The sequence below is a fragment of the Brassica napus genome, chromosome C2 (assembly GCF_020379485.1).
Source record: "Brassica napus cultivar Da-Ae chromosome C2, Da-Ae, whole genome shotgun sequence".
Lineage (NCBI taxonomy): Eukaryota > Viridiplantae > Streptophyta > Magnoliopsida > Brassicales > Brassicaceae > Brassica > Brassica napus.
This window is the reverse complement of record NC_063445.1, coordinates 9,415,335-9,436,854: the sequence shown is the minus strand read 5'-3', so window position 1 is coordinate 9,436,854 and position 21,520 is coordinate 9,415,335. Positions and strand designations below refer to the sequence as shown.

Below are 21,520 nucleotides of genomic sequence, written 5' to 3'. Positions count from 1 at the left end.
CAGATGATGACTTACCTTGTCCAACTTCCTAACACCACTGATGAGGTAGTGGTTTCTTACATTTATGGGCTCAATTGTAAGTATGGTAGACAACATCTTTGGGATGAGATTAATTGTCTGGCTAGGGATCCGATCATCCATGGGAAACCGTAAGCAACATTGGGGGATTTTAATCAAGTGTTGAACCCTACTGAGAACTCAAGTGGTAGCTCTAGAATCTCGAGCGGAATTGCGGATTTCAGGAACTGTGTAGAGTATTCTGGTTTGTTTGATCTCTCAATCAGAGGAAGTGAATTCACTTGGTGGAATAAACAAGTTGTTTCTCCTATTGCCAAGAAACTGGACCGTATCCTGATTAATGATCTATGGCAGCTTAAGTTCCCTACGTCTTTTGCTCACTTTGGTAGTCCTGATTTCTCAGATCACTCTCCTAGCTGCTTGATTCTTGGAGATAGAGTTAAGACAAAAAAACAATTTATGGTTTTCCACTTTATGTTCTATCATCCGGACTTCCTTCCCAGGATTGCTATGCAGTGGCAGGAAATGCATGTTATAGGGTCGGCAATGTACTCGCTCTCACTGAAGTTAAAACTTCTGAAGAAGGAGATAATGGATATTAATAGAGAGCATTTTTCGGATCTCGAGGAAAGAGTGAAAGAGGCACATTCACATCTTGTGTCCTACCAAAACCAGCTTATGGCGGATCCAACTCCCCTCTTAGCTTCTTGCGAAAAGGAAGCCCACAAAAAATGGGTTACTTTAGCACTTGCTGAAGAGTGCTTTCTTGAACAAAGATCAAGGGTGAATTGGCTGGAAAATGGAGATACGAACACGCCTGTTTTTCACATAATAGTGGTTTCTCGACGGGCCTTAAATCAAATACACTACCTGATCGATGTAGGAGGAAACAGATTATCATCTATTCTGGACATCAAATCTCATTGTGTGTCTTTCTATGAGGATTTGTTTGGAGCTGAGACTCAACCTCTTCCCCTTGCCTCTCTGGATCAAATTACCGAGCCCACCTCTTTCAGATGTTCCGACTCCATGAAAGCCCTTCTCCAAGCTCCGGTTACTGCAGAAGATGTTAAGCATGAGATCTTCTCCTTACCTCGCAACAAAACGCCAGGCCCTGACGGATATACCGGAGAATTTTACAAGAAAACTTGGGATGTGATTGGCCTGGATCTTACAAGAGCAGTCTTGGAATTTTTCAAATCAGGTAAACTACGAAGCAATGGAACTGTACCGTCATATCTCTGATCCCGAAGCGAGTGGGTGTAGACAGACTTGTAGATTTCCGACCAATCTCTCTATGCAATGTGGTTTACAAGGTTATTTCCAAGATTTTGGCCCGTAGACTGCAAGACATTACACCAACTATGGTATCTAACACGCAATCAGCTTTCATCAAAGACAAACTGCTTGTGGAAAATGTACTACTTGCTACTGAGATGGTCCAAGGTTTCAACAGAGCTGATATCTCTAAAAGGGGTCTTCTGAAGGTTGATTTGAGGAAAGCCTTCGACTCTGTAAATTGGGATTTCATTATCCAGATTCTTCGAACAGCTGATTTCCCTCCAGTTTTCATTAACTGGATCTCTCAATGCTTGACGACGACTTCCTTCTCTATTAATGTTAATGGGGAGCTATGCGGGTTCTTTAAAGGTACCAGAGGCTTGCGTCAAGGCGAGGCGACCCGCTTTCCCCTTCGTTGTTTGTCATTGCTATGGAGGCCTTCTCAAACCTTCTATCTGCAAAATTTGATTCAAGGGTTATTGGTTTCCATCCGTTGGGAAGGTATCCTAAGGTAACTCATCTGGCCTTTGCGGATGATGTGATTATACTGTTTGATGGGCTAGCAGCGTCTCTTCAAGGAATCTCGTCCACTCTTGATAATTTCAAAGAGTTATCTGGCTTGCGTATGAACAGAGATAAGACATACTTATTTTTGGCGGGACTGAACCCCGAGGAAACAGAAGCTCTGGATATTTTTGGTTTCCAAAGGGGTTCTCTTCCCATCAGGTACTTGGGCCTCCCATTTATGCACAGGAAACTGAGAAAGTCCGAATATTCTCCTCTTACAGACAAAATCAAGGCAAAGCTCAACAGTTGGACAGTAAGATGTCTCTCCTTTGCTGGAAGGCTCCAGTTGATATCATCAGTAATATACAGTCTTGTAAATTTTTGGTTCACTGCCTTTTGTCTACCTAAAGGATGCTTGAAGGAAATCGAGTCTTTGTGTAATCGGTTCTTATGGTCGGGTGATTCAAAAACGATGTGCAGCCAAAGTTTCATGACAGTCTTGTTGCCTACGAAAATCAGAAGGTGGCTTGGGATTGAGGGATTTTGGGTTATGGGATAAAGCACTTAACCTCAAGCTCATATGGCTTCTCTTTGCTTCAATCACTTCTTTGTGGGTCGCTTGGATGAAAGAGCACAAGCTCAAACGACGGAATTTCTGGTCTCTAGAGGTGAAGGCCTCAGACTCGTGGATCTGGAAGACACTCTTATCTCTCAGACCTCTAGCGGGTCAGCTTCTGAGCTGTAGAGTGGGTGACGGTAGCAGAATAAGCTTCTGGTATGATAATTGGTCTATTCATGGTCCCATGTTCCAGTATATTGGCACCAATGGACCTCTTCTAATGGGAATTCAAGATCATTATTCCGTTGCTGATGCCCTATTGGTCAGGGACTGGCAAGCTCCCTCTAGATCTCGTAATCAAAACATCTCCCTCCTAAGAGCAACGTTAAGAGTTTTGACCCAAAGGTCAAATGCAACAGAGCCGAACACTTTCTATTGGGGACCTCCAGAAAATAATTCAGGTGGCTTCTCTACAAAGGAAACATGGGAATTTCTCCGGCCAAGAGCTGCAGCTAAGGATTGGTCAAAAGTGGTTTGGTTCAAAAACATGGTTCCTAAACATGCCTTTAACTTCTGGGTGGCTAACCTTGATAGGTTGCCAGTGAATGAGCGACTGGTGCAATGGGGTTTGATGGATATTGGAACATGTACTTTTTGCTCCATTGATGTGGAAACTAGGGATCACTTGCTCTTGCATTGCAGGTTTGCAGTGGAGATATGGGATCGTGTGAAACAGAGGTTGGGAGCTCCACGTACCTTCTTTACCTCTTGGCAAACGATGATCGGGTGGCTTCTCCAGCAGAGATGGTCACCAAGGAGAAGGCTTCTCAGTTTAATTGTCTGTCAAGCTACAGTCTATCACATATGGAGAGAAAGAAACGATCGGAAACATGGAAGACCTCCATCACCGCCCCTAGCTATCTTCAACAGGATTGACAGGGTTACGAAGGACATTCTTCTAGCAAGACGACGCAACAAGGGGTGTACAACCTTACTCTCCTTATAGTTCAAGTATAGCTAACCTTAGCTAAAAATTTGATGCACCAAACTCTTAGCTTCTCACTGGTTTTTAACTTTTTTTGGCCATAGAAGTACTCTGCTATTGAAGCTCATGTAACCAATTTTATTTTGAAAATATAATTTACAGTTATCAAAAAAGAAGAAGCTCCACTCATACCAAAACCTAACATATACAAATCTAAAGACATACCTCTCTATCTCTTAATTATTTCTCAAACTAACTTACAATATTTTAGTTAAGGTCAAAAACATTTTAAGTGGTGTTTGAGATATTTTCTAGTTTCACAAAAATTTAATAAGTTAAGTATTAATAAATCAAAATTTTTTAAAAAATCAAAAACCAAAAAAACATAATCTAGTATCACCATTCAAGTTATTATATTATATATATATTTATTGGTTTATAATTGGATTAATTTTTAAAAAATATTTTATTTTATTTTTAATTTTGAAATGTTATTTTTATATTTTTTAATTTTTCAAAAAAATCGATTTTTTCGAATTTTCTATGTATTTTATTTTTATTTTAAAAAAAAACCAACACGTCATCACAAAATAAACAGTATAGGTCACCTCGTTGACTTGGTAAACAAGTAAACCTCATTGGAGGTCTGTTATGATAAAAATGTCACTTTCAAAGTTTAAAGTGCTAGTCAAAAACGTTCGGTGTTTAAACTGCGAAAATGTGACACTCTCAAGGTTTAAAATGCGATTTTCCCTTACAAACCTGATTAGATACTTACATAGTCTGCGTAACGGGTTTACGTTGTTGTTCCCAAAACCTCCTTACATTGTCTCTATATAAGCAGTCAGCTGAACCATCGGACCGTGGCCATCCAAACAACTCTCATCAAACATGGCTTGAGTCATTTCCTGCCCTGGGACAGGCTCCCTTCCCCGGCATTTGAGGTCATCTGGACGAGTAAATGGAGTAGAGAAAAGAGAACCCGTTCTTCTCCATTGAATACAACAGAAACAATTGATGCTGCTAGAGCCACGGCTGATTTTAACCAGTTAAACCAAGTTGGTCAGTAGTCCAAGTTGCCACGTGAAAGTTCCTATTCACAGCTTCTTCTTGAAGCACCATCTGCTTTCCATTCTATATTTTTTATTTGTCACAACTTTCCATTCTATTCTATGATCATCACAAATGATTTATATTTCACATTTCTATCTAAGGTCGTTAACTCCTTCGAAGATTTCTCATAATAGAAAAGACTTTTAGTCATTCAATAATCGAGAAATTCAACATGGTTTCTCATTGTTGATGATTCGCAAAGGCTCGGCTGATAATTTTTCTGGGAACAAGAGGAACGAATAGAAAAAAAAAGTAGATGAATAAAATAGCAGAAATGAAAAAGAATGTTTTTTTTTTTAAAATTTATCAAGTAATGAGAGAAAAAAAATTATTCTTGTGAATAGTGATATTTTTTATGAATGATAAAAAACCGAATGTTTCTCTTCATTCATAGGTCACTATTCAAAGCTTAAGTCGTCTGTTTTGTACCTTTTTAAAAACTATCTTAAGTTTCCATATTAAATTGGATAGCACTGAGTCACTCACGAAAAACGCTTTTCTAATTTAATGATTGTTATAACCAATTCACAGACGAATGGAAACTTGATAAATAAAATGTTTTAACTAAAGCTCTTAGATTTGTTGCACGCATGGATCGATGTTCATGCATGGTTCGAATTTTCCCATCTCCATCACAAGTAACAGAATACTATTCCACTTACGACTTATCTTAACAAACCCTTGATAGCCCTATGTGCTCAAACTGAAATGTACATTCAAGAAAACAACAACAAAAATCACATTCCTTTGCTATAAAATTGAGGATAACACCACATACCTAATATTTCTAACAATCGCTTAAAGAAATATGTCCTTGCAGATACAAGCGACACCATAAATCAAAACAAGCACCTAATATCCTGCTATGTCCAAACTATGAAACTTAACTAACCGAAAATCTTGTCATCTACTTCACGTTCGAATAAATCAAGTATAGTTTTGCCACTTGACGAGTAGGAGACTGAAACGCGACATAACGTGGACCCATGCTTTAACCTCATCGTCCCTAACGAAAATATAAATAGGGAAACAATAATTTTACATGGATATTATACCTGATAGTATTGATTATTTATTGTGCCAGAAAACACACTAAAATTGGTAAGCAGAGTAGGTGGTGATGGGAGCGAGACGGCGAGTAGCATGGGATCTGTTTCGAATGGATAATTTACATGCTTTTATCCACTACGGGACGAGATGTTCCCACGTCAGCAAAAGTTATCAGTTCAACGGATTTTTTTTGTTTATTTTGTCAAAAAGCGTTATTCCAGTGGATATTTAATATTTTTCTGAAGAACAACAGTTTTGAGTCTCTATGCACTCAAGTCCTCGTATGTATTTATTTATTATCAAATGCGTAATAGGATTTACATTTTAACATCTCAGGTTAGACATTGGATACAAAACATTCATTTGTTTCACGAGTTTGAAAAATAAATTATGCCATTTCAAGCATTGATTAAACTAAAATTCTTAGTAGTTTACTGATTGATTTCATACAACAATCAACTATACTTATTTTCAAGGGAGAATTGCCAAGTGTGACTCAAAACTTGGAGTCAAACCCAAAACAATACCCCAACTTGGGTCAAAGACAAAAGTAACCTAAAAGGCTATTGAAATTACAACTATCCCCTTGTGACCAAACAAAAAAACGGAATTTTTTTTACGTTTCTACCCCTCGCAAGTCGTCTGTTTAGACGACTTGAAAATAAGTCGTCCGGACGACTTAACTGAAAGTCGTCTGGACAGTTAGTCTTAAACATAATTTAAAAATTTTGTAAAAAATATTTTGATAAGTGAAAAATGGGAATTATGTAATTAACATATGTCTTAGGAGGTATAAATTAAGATATAACAAATTTCAATTGTTTTCAGCATAGATGAGTGAAAGTAGTGAGTCATGATATTCTTTAGTTTATGTTTCATCAACATATGTTGTAGTATTGTATGTGTTCTTAGGGTTAGATTTTGGAAAGCATTAAAACCGTTTTTGAAAATTTTTAAAATTACTTATGCGTGTTCATTTCTGTGTATAGTAAACACTATTTAAGTATAATTTGATTTTATAACGTGGTTAGTTAGTTAATCTAGTCATTTTAGTTTAGGGGTTCATTTTAGGGTCTAGGACGACTTAATATTTTGTCGTCTGAAAACAGACGACTAAATATTAAGTCGTCTGTTGTACATTATCAGCCAGAATAAGTCGTCTAAACCGGACCAAACCTTAAAGTTTACCAATGTACTTTTAAAGCTAACCGGATTATTTACCCAATATATAAGGTGATTTTTTTTTTTTTTGTTTTATTTTTCGCGAAATTCAGAAACCCTAACAGTTCTCTCTCAAAGGCGATTTCGAATTCCCACGATTTCCGAACAAACCATCGTTCTCAACGTCGGCTATCTATCTCACTTCATTCTCACCGTTGTCGCCGCAGCTTCTTCTAACCCTAGCGCCGCCGATTCCTCTAAACCCTAGCGCCGCCGATTCCTCTAAACCCTAGCGCCGCCGCTTCCACTATTTCCGAACAAACCGTCGCCCTCGCCACCGTGGTCACCAACGTTCTCACCGCCGCTTCCTCTAAACACTAGCGCCGCCGCTTCTTCTAAACCCTAGCGCCGCCGCTTCTTCTCTGTAAACCTTAGCGCCGTTTCTCTGTAAACCCTAACGCCGGTAAGTCATCAATCTCGAGGAAAAGATGAACATAAAACGTTGTCTCTATCAATTTACTCATTCTCACCGTTTCACGTTTATTTTTTCAGATCTATAACCGCAATGACGAGTACTCCAACTCCTTCTGCGACTAATCAGGTCCGCTTTGTACTGGAAGACTTGTAAGTAATTTAAGTCGTCTGGAAAGTCTTCCAACTGGACGACTTAGTAGATGACTTAAATATAAGTCGTCCATTTGGAAGACTTTCCAGGCGACTTAAATTTAAGTCGTCTGGAAAGTCGTCCAGTTGGACGACTTTCCAGACGACTTAATTATAAGTCGTCTACTAAGTCGTCTGGACTTTTATTGTTGTCTTTGATTATTTTGCAGACAAAAAGGATGGATATTCCAGAACTCCCCCGTAGGTTATACACATCAGGGGAAGAGCCAGAAGCCCACAATAGCATTTCGTATCATACGGATAACAGCAAGTTGCATACTGCTCTTAGGGAAGCTCTTACTGATGACGAATTTGAAGAGTTCAAGGAGTCGAGTTTGGGAGTTTTCATCAAGTTCAAGGAGCAGGGATTTGGTTGGGCTTCAAGGCTGGTTCACTACATGCTCAGTTTCAAGCTGGACATTAAGAAGAAGTATGAGATGTGGTCTCTCGTTGGTCCAGAACCTTTGAGGTTTTCACTGTTAGAGTTTGAAAACCTCACTGGTCTAAACTGCGAGTACATCGAGGACCTTGAGACACCAAAATGTGACGTTACCCAAGAGATGGTTTCTTTCTGGGGGATGCTGGGAGTTCATCTGGAAGCTGGGCCAACTACTGATCAGATAATAGCAGCACTGAAGAGATGCGGGGATTGGTCCAGGGAAGATCGCAAGCGGCTCGCGTACCTCTCCATCTTCACTGGATTCATTGAAGGGAGAAAGTTTTCAACCGCTACACGATCTACTATGGCAAGGCTAGTGATGGATTTAGAACGGTTTGAGAATTATCCATGGGGGAGAGTCGCGTTTAAGGTGCTGATGGACTCTTTGTGGAACAAAGAAATTACTGGCTGTTACACCGTGGATGGGTTTATACAAGTTCTTCAGGTCTGGGTACACAGCTATGCCGGAATTGGGTGCTAGTATTGGTGGTCCCAAAGCAGACAGTCCGTCTCCACCGATACTGGCTTACGAGGGCAGCAGAGGCCGCAGATCAATGAAAGCTGCTATCTTGAGTCAGGTATTTACTTCAATCCAAAAGATTGCGCAGACGACTTATAATAAGTCGTCTGGAAGGTCGTCCAGCTGGACGACTTATCGGACGACTTAATTAAGTCGTCTGGAAAGTCTTCCCAGCTGGACGACTTATCGGACGACTTAATTAAGTCGTCTGGAAAGTCTTCCCAGCTGGACGACTTATCAGACGACTTAATTAAGTCGTCTGGAAAGTCTTCCAGCTGGACGACTTATTAGACGACTTATTATAAGTCGTCTGTTTGTAGACGACTTATAATTAAGTCGTCTATTTAGTATTTTTTTTCAAATATCTAACTCGATTCTTCTATTTACTGCAGACCCGCGTGATCAACTTTGTTGAGAAGGACATTAGTGAAATGTGGCCAAAATGGGACTCTGATGTTGAGGACCTGCCCGCGGAGAACATCATTAAAGTCATGTATGAGCGGAGACCGTGGAAGTGGACCATGGATTGCTGGGAAGTCACTGGTACTAAGGTCTATACAAAACCTAAGGTTGTGACTCCATCGAAGAAAGCCAAAGAGATGGTTGTGTTGGAGGAGGAGGAGGAGGAGGAGGAAGACAATCCAAGACCTCGGAAGAAAGCTCGTAAAGAGGCTCCTAAAGTGGCTAGTGAAGAGGCTAGAGAAGAGGCTAGAGGGGTGACCAGAGAGGATTTGGAAATTATGTTCAAGGGCGTAGCTGACTGCATGAAAGAAGGGTTTAAGAAGTGCATCAGGGAGTTTAGGAAGTTGTCCGATAGATTGGAAGCTGTGGAGAAGAAGGTTGGTGTCACCAATCAGGCTACCCCTCCACCTCAAGATAAACAGCCTACCCCTATTGCCAAAGAAACCGGGGGTAGTAACAAACAGGCTACCCCTCATGCCAATGAAACCGTGGTTAGTAACCAGCCTTCTCCTCCTCAAAAGAAACAGCCTCCTCCTCCTCCTCAAAAGAAACAGCCTCCTCCTCCTCAAAAGAAACAGCCTCCTCCTCCTCCTCAAAAGAAACAGCCTCCTCCTCAAAAGAAACAGCCTCCTCAAATCAAAGAGGTTAGTATCAAATCCAGGGTTAACTAGTTGTCCAGACGACTGTAAAAGTTGTCTGGACGACTAGTTGACCCTGGACGACTTAAACGTAAGTTGTCTGGACGACTAGTTGACCACGGAAGACTTAATTTTAAGTCGTCCAGGGTCAACTAGTCGTCCAGACGATTTATATTTAAGTCGTCCAGGGTCAACTAGTCGTCCAGACAACTTTTATTTAAGTCGTCCAGGGTTAACTTGTGTGCAAATTTTTTTGCAGAGATGGTTGCCGTAGGATACAGCAACCGAGGCGAACTCGGTATATAAGATCTTGCCGGAGGATAAAGCAGATGGTGTCACCTCCAAAGAGATTGTTGCTGTCACTTCCACCGATCACCAACCGAGCCTCGCTTCCACCGATCAACAACCGAGCCTCGCTTCCACCGATCAACAACCGAGCCTCGCTTCCACCGAGCCAAGCGATCCAGTTTCAGAACCGAGCCTAGTTGTATTGGACAAGCGTGCAAAGAGTAAACGAGCGAAGAAACCTGCTCCCACTGTGAGATCTCCTTATACGGCAGAGAAAAAAAAAGATAAAGTGGCAGCCTATAATCCATTTCCGCCAGTAAACAAAGATAAGTTGAAGGAACTCGCTGATTGGTTGAAAACTGATCCGTAAGTGATTGCTTTACCCATAATAGCTTGATTTAGTCGTCCAAAACTGATTGCTTTTTTGTTTGCAGTCATTATTCAACTAAGACCGAGGACAAACCACGTACATCACCAACAAGGTGGTACCACTTCCTCCGGACAGCCAGAGAATGGCTGGAAGACTGCGTAAGTCTTCTGCACACGATTTAAGTCGTCTACAAAGTCGTCCAAGTAGACTACTTTCCAGACGACTTAAAGATAAATCGACCACGTAGACGACTTATATTTAAGTCGTCTGGTAACTTCTAACTTGTTATATTTAATATGCAGCATATAGATGCTTGGATTAATGTGCTAAGGCAGAGGTATCAGGAGAACCCACAAGCTTTCAGGAGCGAGCGAATGTGCTTCCTGGATCACAACTTTTCCCAGTCTTGGAGAGAGCAGTATCAGCTCTTCAAAACATCGGAACCTGATCACAAAGGTTTAGGAAGAGTTCTACCTGGTGGGGCGTCGAATTTTTATGACGGATCAATACCTTCATTTTGCCAATCAAACAAGAAGTGGGGGGAGGACATTGATGATATCTATGCGCCAGTGAACTTGAACGACAAGCATTGGGTTGCTATTTGGATATCGATCCCTAAGAGGCACATAGTCGTCTGGGACAGCATACCTTCATCTAGTGTACCAGACGCATGGGATGCGATAATGGAGCCTTTTCTCCAGATGGTCCCTTATCTGCTTGTTGAGTGCGCAGCCACCGACGAAATACGGGTCAAATACGGGTTGGAGCCATACACATATGAGAGACCGCTGAAAGGTGTACCCACGGCCAACAATGGTGATTGTGGCGTGTACGCTGTAAAGTACATTGAATGTCATGCTCTTGGGGTCTCCTTTGACCCTAAAGACTTTGCTAGGTGCAACGCGAAGAAAATGAGGGATAATATGGCGGTGGATATATGGAAGGAGCTTGTTGATCAGCATTTGAAAGAAAATGTGGATGGTGATAAGTTCGTGGGCATATATGATTAGATTTGTGTTTGTATTTGAACTTGTCTTTGTATTTGAACATGATTTTTTAACGACTTATTATAAGTCGTCTGGAAGGTTTGGACGACTTATTATAAGTCGTCTGGAAGGTTTTCCAACTGGACGACTTACACTGGACTTCTAAAAATAAAATACACTGGACGACTTACACTGGACTTCTAAAAATAAAATACACTGGACGACTTAGTAGAAGGTAGTCTAAAAATAAAATACACTTGAAGGGATAGTAGAAGGTCGTCTAAAAATAAAATACACTGGACGACTTAGTAGAAGGTCGTCTAAAAATAAAATACACTGGACGACTAAATATTTAGTCGTCTGGACGGGTAATCAAGACTGGACGACTTAAATTTAGGTCGTCTGGACAACTAGTCAACTGGTTGTGTACATTGTGGTTTCGTATGGCCAGTTTCCTTGCAGTTTGAGCATCTCCGTGCCCTGTGTTTCTTCCTGGGTTTGTGTCCTCTCATCCTAGATAGCTCCAACCAAGATTGCCATCTTGATTTCTTCGGTCTCCCCCGACCACGCTTTAGTTCTGGAGGAAAGCATTCTCGTTCCTCAATATGTTGTGACACGATAGGATATATATTCTCTGAGTATCCTGCATACAGATAATTCTTTGAGTACAGTGGACATACAAGTGTGGAGATATGCAAACCAGCATGTGTTCCAGCAGCTATAGCATGAGAGCAAGGTATTTTCTCCACTCCATAGACACCACAATCACACTTTGCATGTTCCAAATCAACCACACAGTCCATTTTGCCACCTTTGACAAAGAAATGCCATCCATCAATTGGTTCGACCGTCATCGTATCCGCTATCTCTTCTCGAACAGCAAGCAAGTATTCAACACCCCCGCTATGTTCAGTTGTGAGACTCAAAGCATCTTGTCTCCTTTTCCAATACCATTTTCCTAACTTCTGCCTTATGAACTCCAGCAGGAACGTAATCGGAAATCCTCTTGCTCGCTTCAGTGCGGAATTAATAGATTCAGCAATGTTGCTTGTTTTTATGTTGAACCTGTTCCCCTTACAATAAACCCTTGACCATAGCCTGACGTCGGCTTTCTCCAAATACGTTGCAAGTTCCGGGTTTGCACTCCGTATCTCAGCCATGTACCGGTCAAAATCGTAAACCGTGTGAGCATAAGCAGCCCCTTTCACCAAGTACATGAGATGTTTCCCTTTAAACTTTTTGACAATGTTATCTTGAAGGTGATAATAACATATTCCTCGGGTTGCCCAAGGAAACACCTTATCACACGCACTTTTAATGGCCTTGTGCCGGTCGGAGACTATCACCAGAGGCTTGTCATGAGATATACAACTAGCCAATTTTGTGAAAAACCATTCCCAAGAAGGTATATCTTCCTCATCCACGATCCCAAAAGCCAATGGGAATATCTGAAAATTGCCATCTTGTGCGGCTGCAACTAACATAGTTCCTCCATACTTTCCACTTAGGTGAGTTCCATCCACCACAATGACCCTTCTCTGATACTTAAAACCTTTGATAGAAGCTCCAAAAGAGAGAAATAGATACTTAAATCTTTTCATAGAATCAAGTTCTATCGCCGTGATAGAATCAGGATTTGCAATGGAGATTTGCTCGAGATATGATGCCAGACGCGAATACCCTTCTTCTGCTGATCCTCTCACCAATCTTTGTGCATATAACAGTGCTCTGTATGAAGTGGTGTAATCAAGCGCCATGCCAAACATGTTCCTCATTGCATCAGTGATATGCTGCGGAGTTATCCCATCAATGATTCCAACACGATCAATGAAAAGACTACCTACATACTTCGGAGTACAGTGTCTCCGCTGAGCGATTCGGTCTCCCGCTGAGCATAAATGTTTTTCCACATACTTTGTTACCCAAAACGTGTTTGTCCCATGTTTGACACTCGCTCTGACCTTCCATCCACAATAGCTAACCCGACATGTTGCCACAACGAGAGTTTTCGTTGATTTGTATAATCTGAAAGAAAACTTACCCCTCACTGCTGCCAACCGCAGCTCTGAAAGCAGTGCACCCTTGCTAACAAAACTCTGGTTGACATAGATACTGGTACCATTCGATTTTCCTCCTTCAATAGCATTTGTCTTAGCATATGTCTTTTGGATTTCTTCAAAACAAATATTATCATCATCTTCCTCGTCCTCATCTGGAACCTTTCCATAAAGACTGTAATCCCCACCATTCTGATCCGTTTCACCAACAATAGAATTATCAGCATCCTCCTCCCTTTTCCTCCTCCCCATCTTGATTTTCATCTTCAACAAACTCATTATCACCAACATCTTCAAAACATTCATCAGCTTCATCATCATCACCAACATCTTCTTCCCATTCACCAGCTTCATCATCATCACCAACATCTTCTTCCCATTCACCAGCTTCATCATTATCACCAACATCTTTTTCCCATTCACCAGCTTCATCAATATCCCTTTTCTCTGAAACCGTTTCGACCTTGCTGCGGCTTGATACACAAAGACATACTCTATGGGTTTTGAGTATCTCCAGCAAGTTTCGAACTTGTCTATCACTTGTAACATGAATGGGAAGACTGCCTGGAGCCATCATCATTTCTGCTGGTAATGAGTAGCTAATCTCCACACTCACTGTTCTCATGTCCAGGTTATAATCTTCTTGAGCCATTGCAACAAGTTCAGCATGTGTTGAATCTTCATTCAATAAAAACAATCTTGCTCCTTTGAGATCATCAACCACAAAATCCCAACGGAAATCTCTCAACAACCATTCTCCATACACTGCATGTAACTGAAAAATCATCTGCAAATATTCAAAATAAAACACATTAGTAAACATAGAGAAAATGAAGAAGTTCAATAAACATTGCCGCAGACGACTTAGCATTAAGTCGTCCAGAAGACTTAAAGGTAAGTCGTCTAAAGTAAGTCGTCTAAAGAGGTCACTTTTGCAATTGAAAATTAAAAGGGACGACTTAATTCTAAGTCGTCCGGCTTTGTTTGTTAAAAAAAAAACTTCAGACGACTTATATATAAGTCGTCTACGAGAAACGGGCTAGTTTTGCATTTGACCGAATCGTGTCAGATCTTTGACTATTTCTGGACGACTTATAATTCAGTCGTCTCTGGGAAAGTTAAAATTTCAATATTTTATGAAAACTTGACGACTTACGTGTAAGTCGTCCTAGGTTAGTTTTGTAATTGAAAAATAAAACTTGAAATTTAACTTTCTCCAGACGACTTAGATGAAAGTCGTCCAGCTAAACGACTTAATTTAAGGTCGTCCGGGATAAGCAAGGTTTGACCAGAAAATTGGGAAAAATTCTGGACGACTTTGCTTTCCCCGGACGACTTTAAATTAAGTCTTCTGGAGGGACGACTTTATATTAAGTCGTCTGGTTAAAGTTAAATTATGAAGTTTTATTTTTCAATTACAAAACTAACCTAGGACGACTTACACGTAAGTCGTCAAGTTTTCATAAAATATTGAAATTTTAACTTTCCCAGAGACGACTGAATTATAAGTCGTCCAGAAATAGTCAAAGATCTGACACGATTCGGTCAAATGCAAAACTAGCCCGTTTCTCGTAGACGACTTATATATAAGTCGTCTGGAGTGTTTTTTTTTAACAAACAAAGCTGGACGACTTAATTTAAGTCGTCCGTTTGACCAGAAGACTCATCAGTAAGTCTTCTACATACAGATGACTTACTAGTAAGTCTTCTACGCGAACAGATCTTGAAAAAAAATTCAAATTCGTACCTTAAACTAGGTGAGATGACTTCGTTTGCACACAGGGTCTTCTCCAACCACCCAGAACCTCAAACGAAAGCAACCGTAAGTCAAAACGAAAGAAATATGGCTCTGTCAACCATAGCCCATATTTTGAATCAAAAGCTTGAGTTTTTTGGATGAATATAGAGAGAAAGTGAAAGAAATGTTGTTTTTAGTTCATAACAATTGAAACAGAGAGAGTGTAAAGAGATTTACGTGCATTAAAGGGCATTAAAAGCTCCAAACAGTTCGTACAAGGTTGTTGCCACTATTCATTGCAGTGGCAATATTGTAAATACTTGAAGAAGATGAGGTTGAGACAGTAAAGAAGCCATTTTCGAAAAAAAAAAAATGTTAATGGCATTTTCGTAGATAAAATGCAGGTGTGGGGTTAAAATCTCAAAAAAAAAAGGAGTCAAAAGAAAAGGTTAGTTTTCTGTTTGACTCCAAGTTTTGAGTCACTTTTGCAAAAAGCCCTATTTTCAATCAACAATAGTGGAGTATAAAGTGAAAGTAAAATACTAAAGGGGTCAATTTTTGAAACATTAAAACATATGGGCAAAAACTAGAATATAAAAGCAGCAAAAGAAAAAGAAGAGGGCTAAAATATAAAGTTAAATAATCTTTCTTGATTTAAAAAAAAGAAATAAAAATTGCGTTGCAGGTACTCCATCTCCGTCTCTTTTCCTCCGCATTTCAACCATCAGAAAAAAATATCTTCCGACGAAGGAGAAGAGACACACGAAAATGGCGGAGATTGGAGGAATCCGCTGCGGCTGCCGCGGAGTTTCCGGCGGTACCTTCTTCCATCCCGGAGGATTCTCTTGCTTCCTCGAGCAGAGAGCGACGAGGAATCGCAACTTCTTCCGGAACGTTTCTTATGTTCCTTCTTTCAAACGCGGTTGCTTGATCACAAAACGGAGCTCCGTCTCCGGGAACAGCCGAATCTTCAGGTATCGTCACTTTCTCGATAAGACGAACATTTCGTTTCTTTCGTGGAATCAATTTAGGGGAGAAATTGAATCTTTAGGTCTTTTGTTGATTGAACATTATACACAGCATGGATGCTCGGGAGAAATCAAGATCGTTTGTGTTGGTGTCATCAAGGCACAAGAAAGTCCCTGTTTACGTGATGATGCCCATTGATACATTTGGAATCGATGCTTCGGGCTGCCCAATCATTAAAAGGTTAAATCTTCCCCCAAATGTTCCAATGTATCATTACCTTACATGGTATGTATACTATAACAAGCAAGTGTAACGTTCTGTTATTGTTTCAGGCTCAAGGCTTTGACTGTTTCTCTCAAGGCACTCAAGTTAGCTGGCGTTCATGGAGTCGCTGTTGAGGTTTGGTGGGGGATTGTGGAGCGTTTCTGTCCTCTTGAGTTTAAATGGTCTTTGTACGAAGAGCTCTTCAGGCTGATCTCTGAGGCGGGGTTGAAGTTACACGTTTCTCTTTGTTTTCATTCGAATATGCACTTGTTTGGTGGAAAAGGAGGCATCAGTCTTCCACTCTGGATCCGTGAGGTTTGTAAGTTGTAGACATAGCAAAGACTTTGGTTAAAGATGGAGATTCGAATAGCTTTTTTTTTCACTCGGCTGCTTTTTCGTATGCATTTATTTTTTCAGATTGGAGACGTCAACAAGGATATTTACTATCGAGATAAAAACGGATTCTCCAATAATGACTATCTGACTCTTGGAGTCGATCAACTTCCATTGTTTGGTGGTCGAACCGCTGTCCAGTGCTACGAGGATTTCATGCTCAGTTTCTCTACAAAATTTGAACCATACTTTGGAAACGTGATTGAAGAAATAGGTGTCGGTCTTGGTCCTTCCGGGGAGCTTAGGTATTTCCGTTTTTCTGTAGATTACGAATCATAAAGCTGCAGTAGCTACAATAGATTTATCTTACGCTGTATTTCTTTCAGATATCCTGCACATCCTTCTGGAGATGGGAGATGGAAATTCCCTGGTATCGGTGAATTCCAATGCCATGACAAGTACATGTGAGTACTTATTTAATTCAAAGTGTATACTTTCCTGCCAATCACATTTACAGATTGTGAGCTATATTGCTTGGGTTAGGATGGAAGACTTGATGACAGTGGCGTCTCAAGAAGGCAAACCTCAATGGGGAAGCAGAGATCCTCCAAGTGCGGGCTGCTATAATAGCTTTCCATCTGGGGTGCCTTTCTTTGAGGAGGGCCATGATAATTTTCTCTCTGACTATGGCCGTTTCTTTCTAGTATGTTCTTGTATCATATTAATAATGCTCATTATTATGATCTTGAGTAGTCTTGAGCACAAGTGGCTAGTGAGTTGGATGATTAATACTCAGTGGATTGCTTTTCGTTGTAGGAATGGTACAGTGGGAAGTTGATTTGTCACGCTGATGCTATTCTCGCAAAAGCAGCCGATGTTTTGCGGATGCGTCAGGAAGAGGAGAAAAGATCTGTAATGTTGGTTGCGAAAATTGGTGGAATCTATTGGTGGTATAAGACATCTTCACACCCCGCTGAACTAACTGCTGGTTACTACAATACCGCACTGAGGGATGGTTATGATCCTGTTGCTTCTGTATTGTCACGCCATGGTGCTGCTCTGCATATCCCGTAAGAGCCTCTTTTTGAAGTTTTCTTTTGCTGTCTACCATATTTTTTATAGAAGTGCATGAGTTTGGTGTTGCTAACGAAATAATCTTCCATATCTATTCTAGTTGTTTGGATATGGCGGACTGTGAAACACCTGAGAAGTATCTTTGCAGCCCTGAAGGATTGCTTAGGCAGGTAATGGACTTTCTTTCCTAATGTTTCGATCTAAAACTCAAATTTTAGATCGGTTAGCGTCAGCGCACTGTTGTACTGTCGCACACACACATGAAAATGGTCTAGTCTGTTTGTTTTCTTACTGCGCTGCAACACTAGGCTCTTCCTGTTGGGACACTCAAGGATTCCTTAAACCAACATTGTCTTTTTTTTTTCTGCTAGATACACGATGTTTCGAAGAAGAGGACAATACAAGTGACTGGTGGAAACACAAGCGAAAGATTTGATCAGGTAAGAGATTTGCACAATCTATAATCTCCTATACGACGAGGTCAAAACAAAAAAGTGGTGGTTATTAACCGTTTATATATGATGAATTTTGGAACAGATGGGACTAAGGCAAATAAGAGAGAACTGTGTGCAACCGAATGGGGAAACTGTAAGATCGTTTACATTTTTCAGATTGAACGAGAAGATCTTTAGGGTGGAGAACTGGAACAACTTTGTTCCTTTTATTAGGCAGATGAGTGCAGATGTGTAGACCAACACTAGTCATTGTCTTGTATTTTCCTTTGTTACAGAACTGATCTTCCCTCACCATATTGCTTTTTCAGATATGTGATGAGGGTAAATAATCAAATCAAAATATGAAAATTGTTATATGATATCTCTCCCTCTCTTTGCAAAAACTGTATTCAATGGATCAAAAAGTTACACTATGTTTTGATTACAAAGAAACAGATTCAATAGAGAGAAAGTGCAATCACAGCACATGTGTACATACATATACATATTATTTGTTGCTGCAGTTTACTTCATAAATCAAAGGACTTGCCTATCAGCAGCATCAGCAACAATGGGCAACCTCGGGGTCAGACCAAACAAGCAAGCAGAGAATCCATAGATCAAACAGACAAGCAAGAAGAGGAACACTGTGCTGTCCAAACTCATCACCACATCCAAACCAAACCCATCTCTGGGATTAAAGCTCCTCTCAAGCAAATCCGGGAAAATCAACAGCACGTCGAGCACAATGGCCTGCATCGTGTTGAACCTAACGTACCTGCTGAAGTTAGAGTTTCTCACGACGACGAAGTAGAGAGCGATGAAGATGAGGAAGCCATTGAAAGGGAAGCTCTTGAAGGCCTTGATGGCGGGAAACAGAGGCTGGATGAGAATCTGGAAAGGTTGGTATTGCGTGATGATGAATTTGCCGTACTGAATCCCATCGAAGAACGGGTAGAAGTAACAGACGGCTGAGATTATCCGATCTGATGCGTCGACGGAGTCGTCGCCTTTCGATCGGAGGACGAGTGTGGCGGCTCTTTCCCTTGAAAGTCTAGATTTTGAGAATTGGGGATTAGGGTTTACATGGAGAGAAGATGAACGGCCGGTTAAGTTTCCGGTTTGGAAGAAGGCGAGAGATGGTAATGGAGAGACAAGATGAGATATTGCCATTGCTCTGTGTCTGTTTTCACTTCACACAAAACGAAACAGAGTTTTGGTTTTGCTCAAATGGTGAGAAGATAATAAACTAAACTCCACGCTGTTGAGAAGTGTGACTTTAAACAGTGTGTCGTCTTTCAGTCTTTGTAATGGCTCGCAGTTCTTAAATGATGGAACCAAACGCTCCACGAAGGTTGATAGACAACAAAATCGGTGCTGTTTTTTAGTTCTACAGAACGTGTTAAAGACCTCAAAACAGCACCTAGTTCTATCAAGGAAGTAAAGAAACTAACGTTCCCCACCAACGGAAGTTGTTTTGCTTTTAAATGACGAGAGGATAATAAACTATACTCCATGCTGTTTGGTAATCCTGATTATAAACAGTGTGTCGTTCTTCTACCTTTCTAGTGGCATGCAGTCCTTTAATAATGGAACAAAACGCTCCACGTCGGTTGATAGACAACTAAATCGGTGCTGTTTAAAAGTAAACGACACACATGTTAAAGATCTTTCAAGACGGCACGTAGTTCTATTACTAAGAAGTGAAGTAACAAGCAAACATTAGTTCTCGATTGTCGGATTTGTTGAGGCGATTCTCGGGAGTCATTGTTCGTCTTGGGTCAACAAATTGTTAAAGCTCGCGTCCGAGTGTCGCTGTGGTTCGTTTGTTCTTTGCGGCAGTGGGCTTGACTTTATTTGCAGGTGGATGAGGCTTCCTGACAGGGTGTGACAAAGGCATCAACTCGCTTTTTTTGCTCGGTTCGTGGCGGCAATGGAGGTGGACGTCTCTTGGTAAGAGTTTTTCATCTTTACGCTTGTCTAGCACTTCATCGACAGTGACGGTTATAAGGTTGAGGAGTTCATCGGGAACCAGCTACTCCGGAGACGACACGGGAGTTCCCGGCATCCGAGGCAACGAGGAGAACCTCACGGTCCCGTGATCATCGTTGATGGTTAAGAACGGCAACCGATTCTTAAGGATTTTAAAAACGGCCTAGCGGAATGTGCCGGGTCTAGTGGGTGGGCGAAGCTAGGTTGTAATACATTGATTTAGGAATTTTTGTTCAAATCGATTTTGTAACTGGATCTGAATTTCCCGTTTAATGGGTTGAATAATATTAGTTTCACTATAAAAAATAAAATAAAAATAAAATAAAATAAAAGTAGAAATTAAATAGCCTCTGTTTTTTTTTTTTTTTTATAACATCAATTTATATCCATAGTCTGAAAGTAAGAACTCGCCAAGCTTCTTCTTATATGGCTGTTAAAACAGACATCACAAAGGCTTATGATCGTTTGGAGTGGAGATTTTTTAGAAGAAACGATGAGAAGAATGGGTTTTGACAGTAAATGGATCAGATGGATGCGTATCATCAGTCCGGTTTTCAGTATTGATAAATGGAGTTCCAGAAGGTCATATAATTCCTAAGAAAGGGATCCGACAGGGTGATCCTCTTTCACCATACCTCTTTATTCTATGTGCGGAAGTATTATCTCACCTAATGCATCAAGCAATGAGCGATCGGTCTTTAACTGGGGTGAAAGTAGCTCTACAATCTCCAGCAGTTAACCATTTGCTTTTTGCTGACGATTCTCTATTCTTCTCGTTGGCAAACCCAAAAGCTGGACGTCGGCTGAGACAAATCCTGAATCTTTATGAGCAAGTGTCGGGTCAAGCAGTGAACTTGAGGAAGTCATCTATAACATTTGGAAGTAAAGTTGCAGCAAGTGTTAAGACAAGAATGCGGAATCTCCTTGGAATACATAATGAAGGAGGCGATGAGAAATACTTAGGCTTACCAGAACAGTTTAATAAGAAGAAAGGAGAAATGTTTAAATACATAATAGAAAAGGTGAAGGCTGCTACACAAGGATGGAAGAAGAATTTTCTTTCACATGGAGGTAAAGAGATTCTATTGAAAGCAGTGGCTTTGGCTATGCCAATATTCACGATGAATATCTTTAGATTACCGAAAGAGATTTGCAATGAGATAAATGCTATCTTGGCAAACTTCTGGTGGGGATCAGGAGATAAGAAAGGGATGCATTGGTATAGTTGGAAGAGAGTAAGTGTTCCTAAGAAAGAAGGAGGATTAGGATTTCGGGACCTTGAAGGTTTCAATCAAGCCTTGCTTGGAAAACAAGTTTGGCGCATTCTACAACATCCTAACAGCCTTATGGCACGTATATTGAAGTCACGCTACTTCCCAGATGAAAGCATTCTCACGGCGACTTTGAAGAAAAAGGCTTCTTATGCATGGAAATCCTTATTACATGGTAGAGATTTATTGCGACAAGGGATGAAATATGTTATTGGTAATGGAACAACTGTTGGCATGTGGAACGATCCATGGTTGTCAGATCATACACCAAGACCACCGAGAGCAAGAGAACAAGAAATCATTGGGAAACTGTGAGCGACTACATACGAGAAGATGGTCAAGGATGGA

At 40.6% G+C, this 21,520-nt stretch overlaps 3 protein-coding genes across 3 annotated transcripts; 2 read left to right on the top strand and 1 right to left on the bottom strand.

The window, feature by feature from the left end:
* The first annotated feature begins 6 nt into the window (after positions 1–6).
* On the top strand, positions 7–1,263 carry LOC125582150. The gene is made up of 2 exons (XM_048748697.1): positions 7–76; positions 179–1,263. Exons 1-2 carry the CDS (start codon positions 7–9, stop codon positions 1,261–1,263), a joined length of 1,155 nt encoding a protein of 384 aa, XP_048604654.1.
* Positions 1,264–15,440: 14,177 nt separating this feature from the next.
* On the top strand, positions 15,441–18,291 carry LOC106380881 (inactive beta-amylase 4, chloroplastic). The gene is made up of 10 exons (XM_013820720.3): positions 15,441–15,809; positions 15,916–16,044; positions 16,137–16,383; positions 16,486–16,706; positions 16,788–16,865; positions 16,945–17,104; positions 17,218–17,471; positions 17,576–17,645; positions 17,847–17,915; positions 18,013–18,291. Exons 1-10 carry the CDS (start codon positions 15,604–15,606, stop codon positions 18,163–18,165), a joined length of 1,587 nt encoding a protein of 528 aa, XP_013676174.1. The 5' UTR covers positions 15,441–15,603; the 3' UTR covers positions 18,166–18,291.
* Positions 18,292–18,303: 12 nt separating this feature from the next.
* LOC106380882 (protein TIC 20-v, chloroplastic-like) lies at positions 18,304–19,362 on the bottom strand. The gene has a single exon (XM_048747143.1). The coding sequence runs from the start codon at positions 19,080–19,082 to the stop codon at positions 18,447–18,449; it is 636 nt and encodes a 211-aa protein (XP_048603100.1). The 5' UTR covers positions 19,083–19,362; the 3' UTR covers positions 18,304–18,446.
* Positions 19,363–21,520: the final 2,158 nt, after the last annotated feature.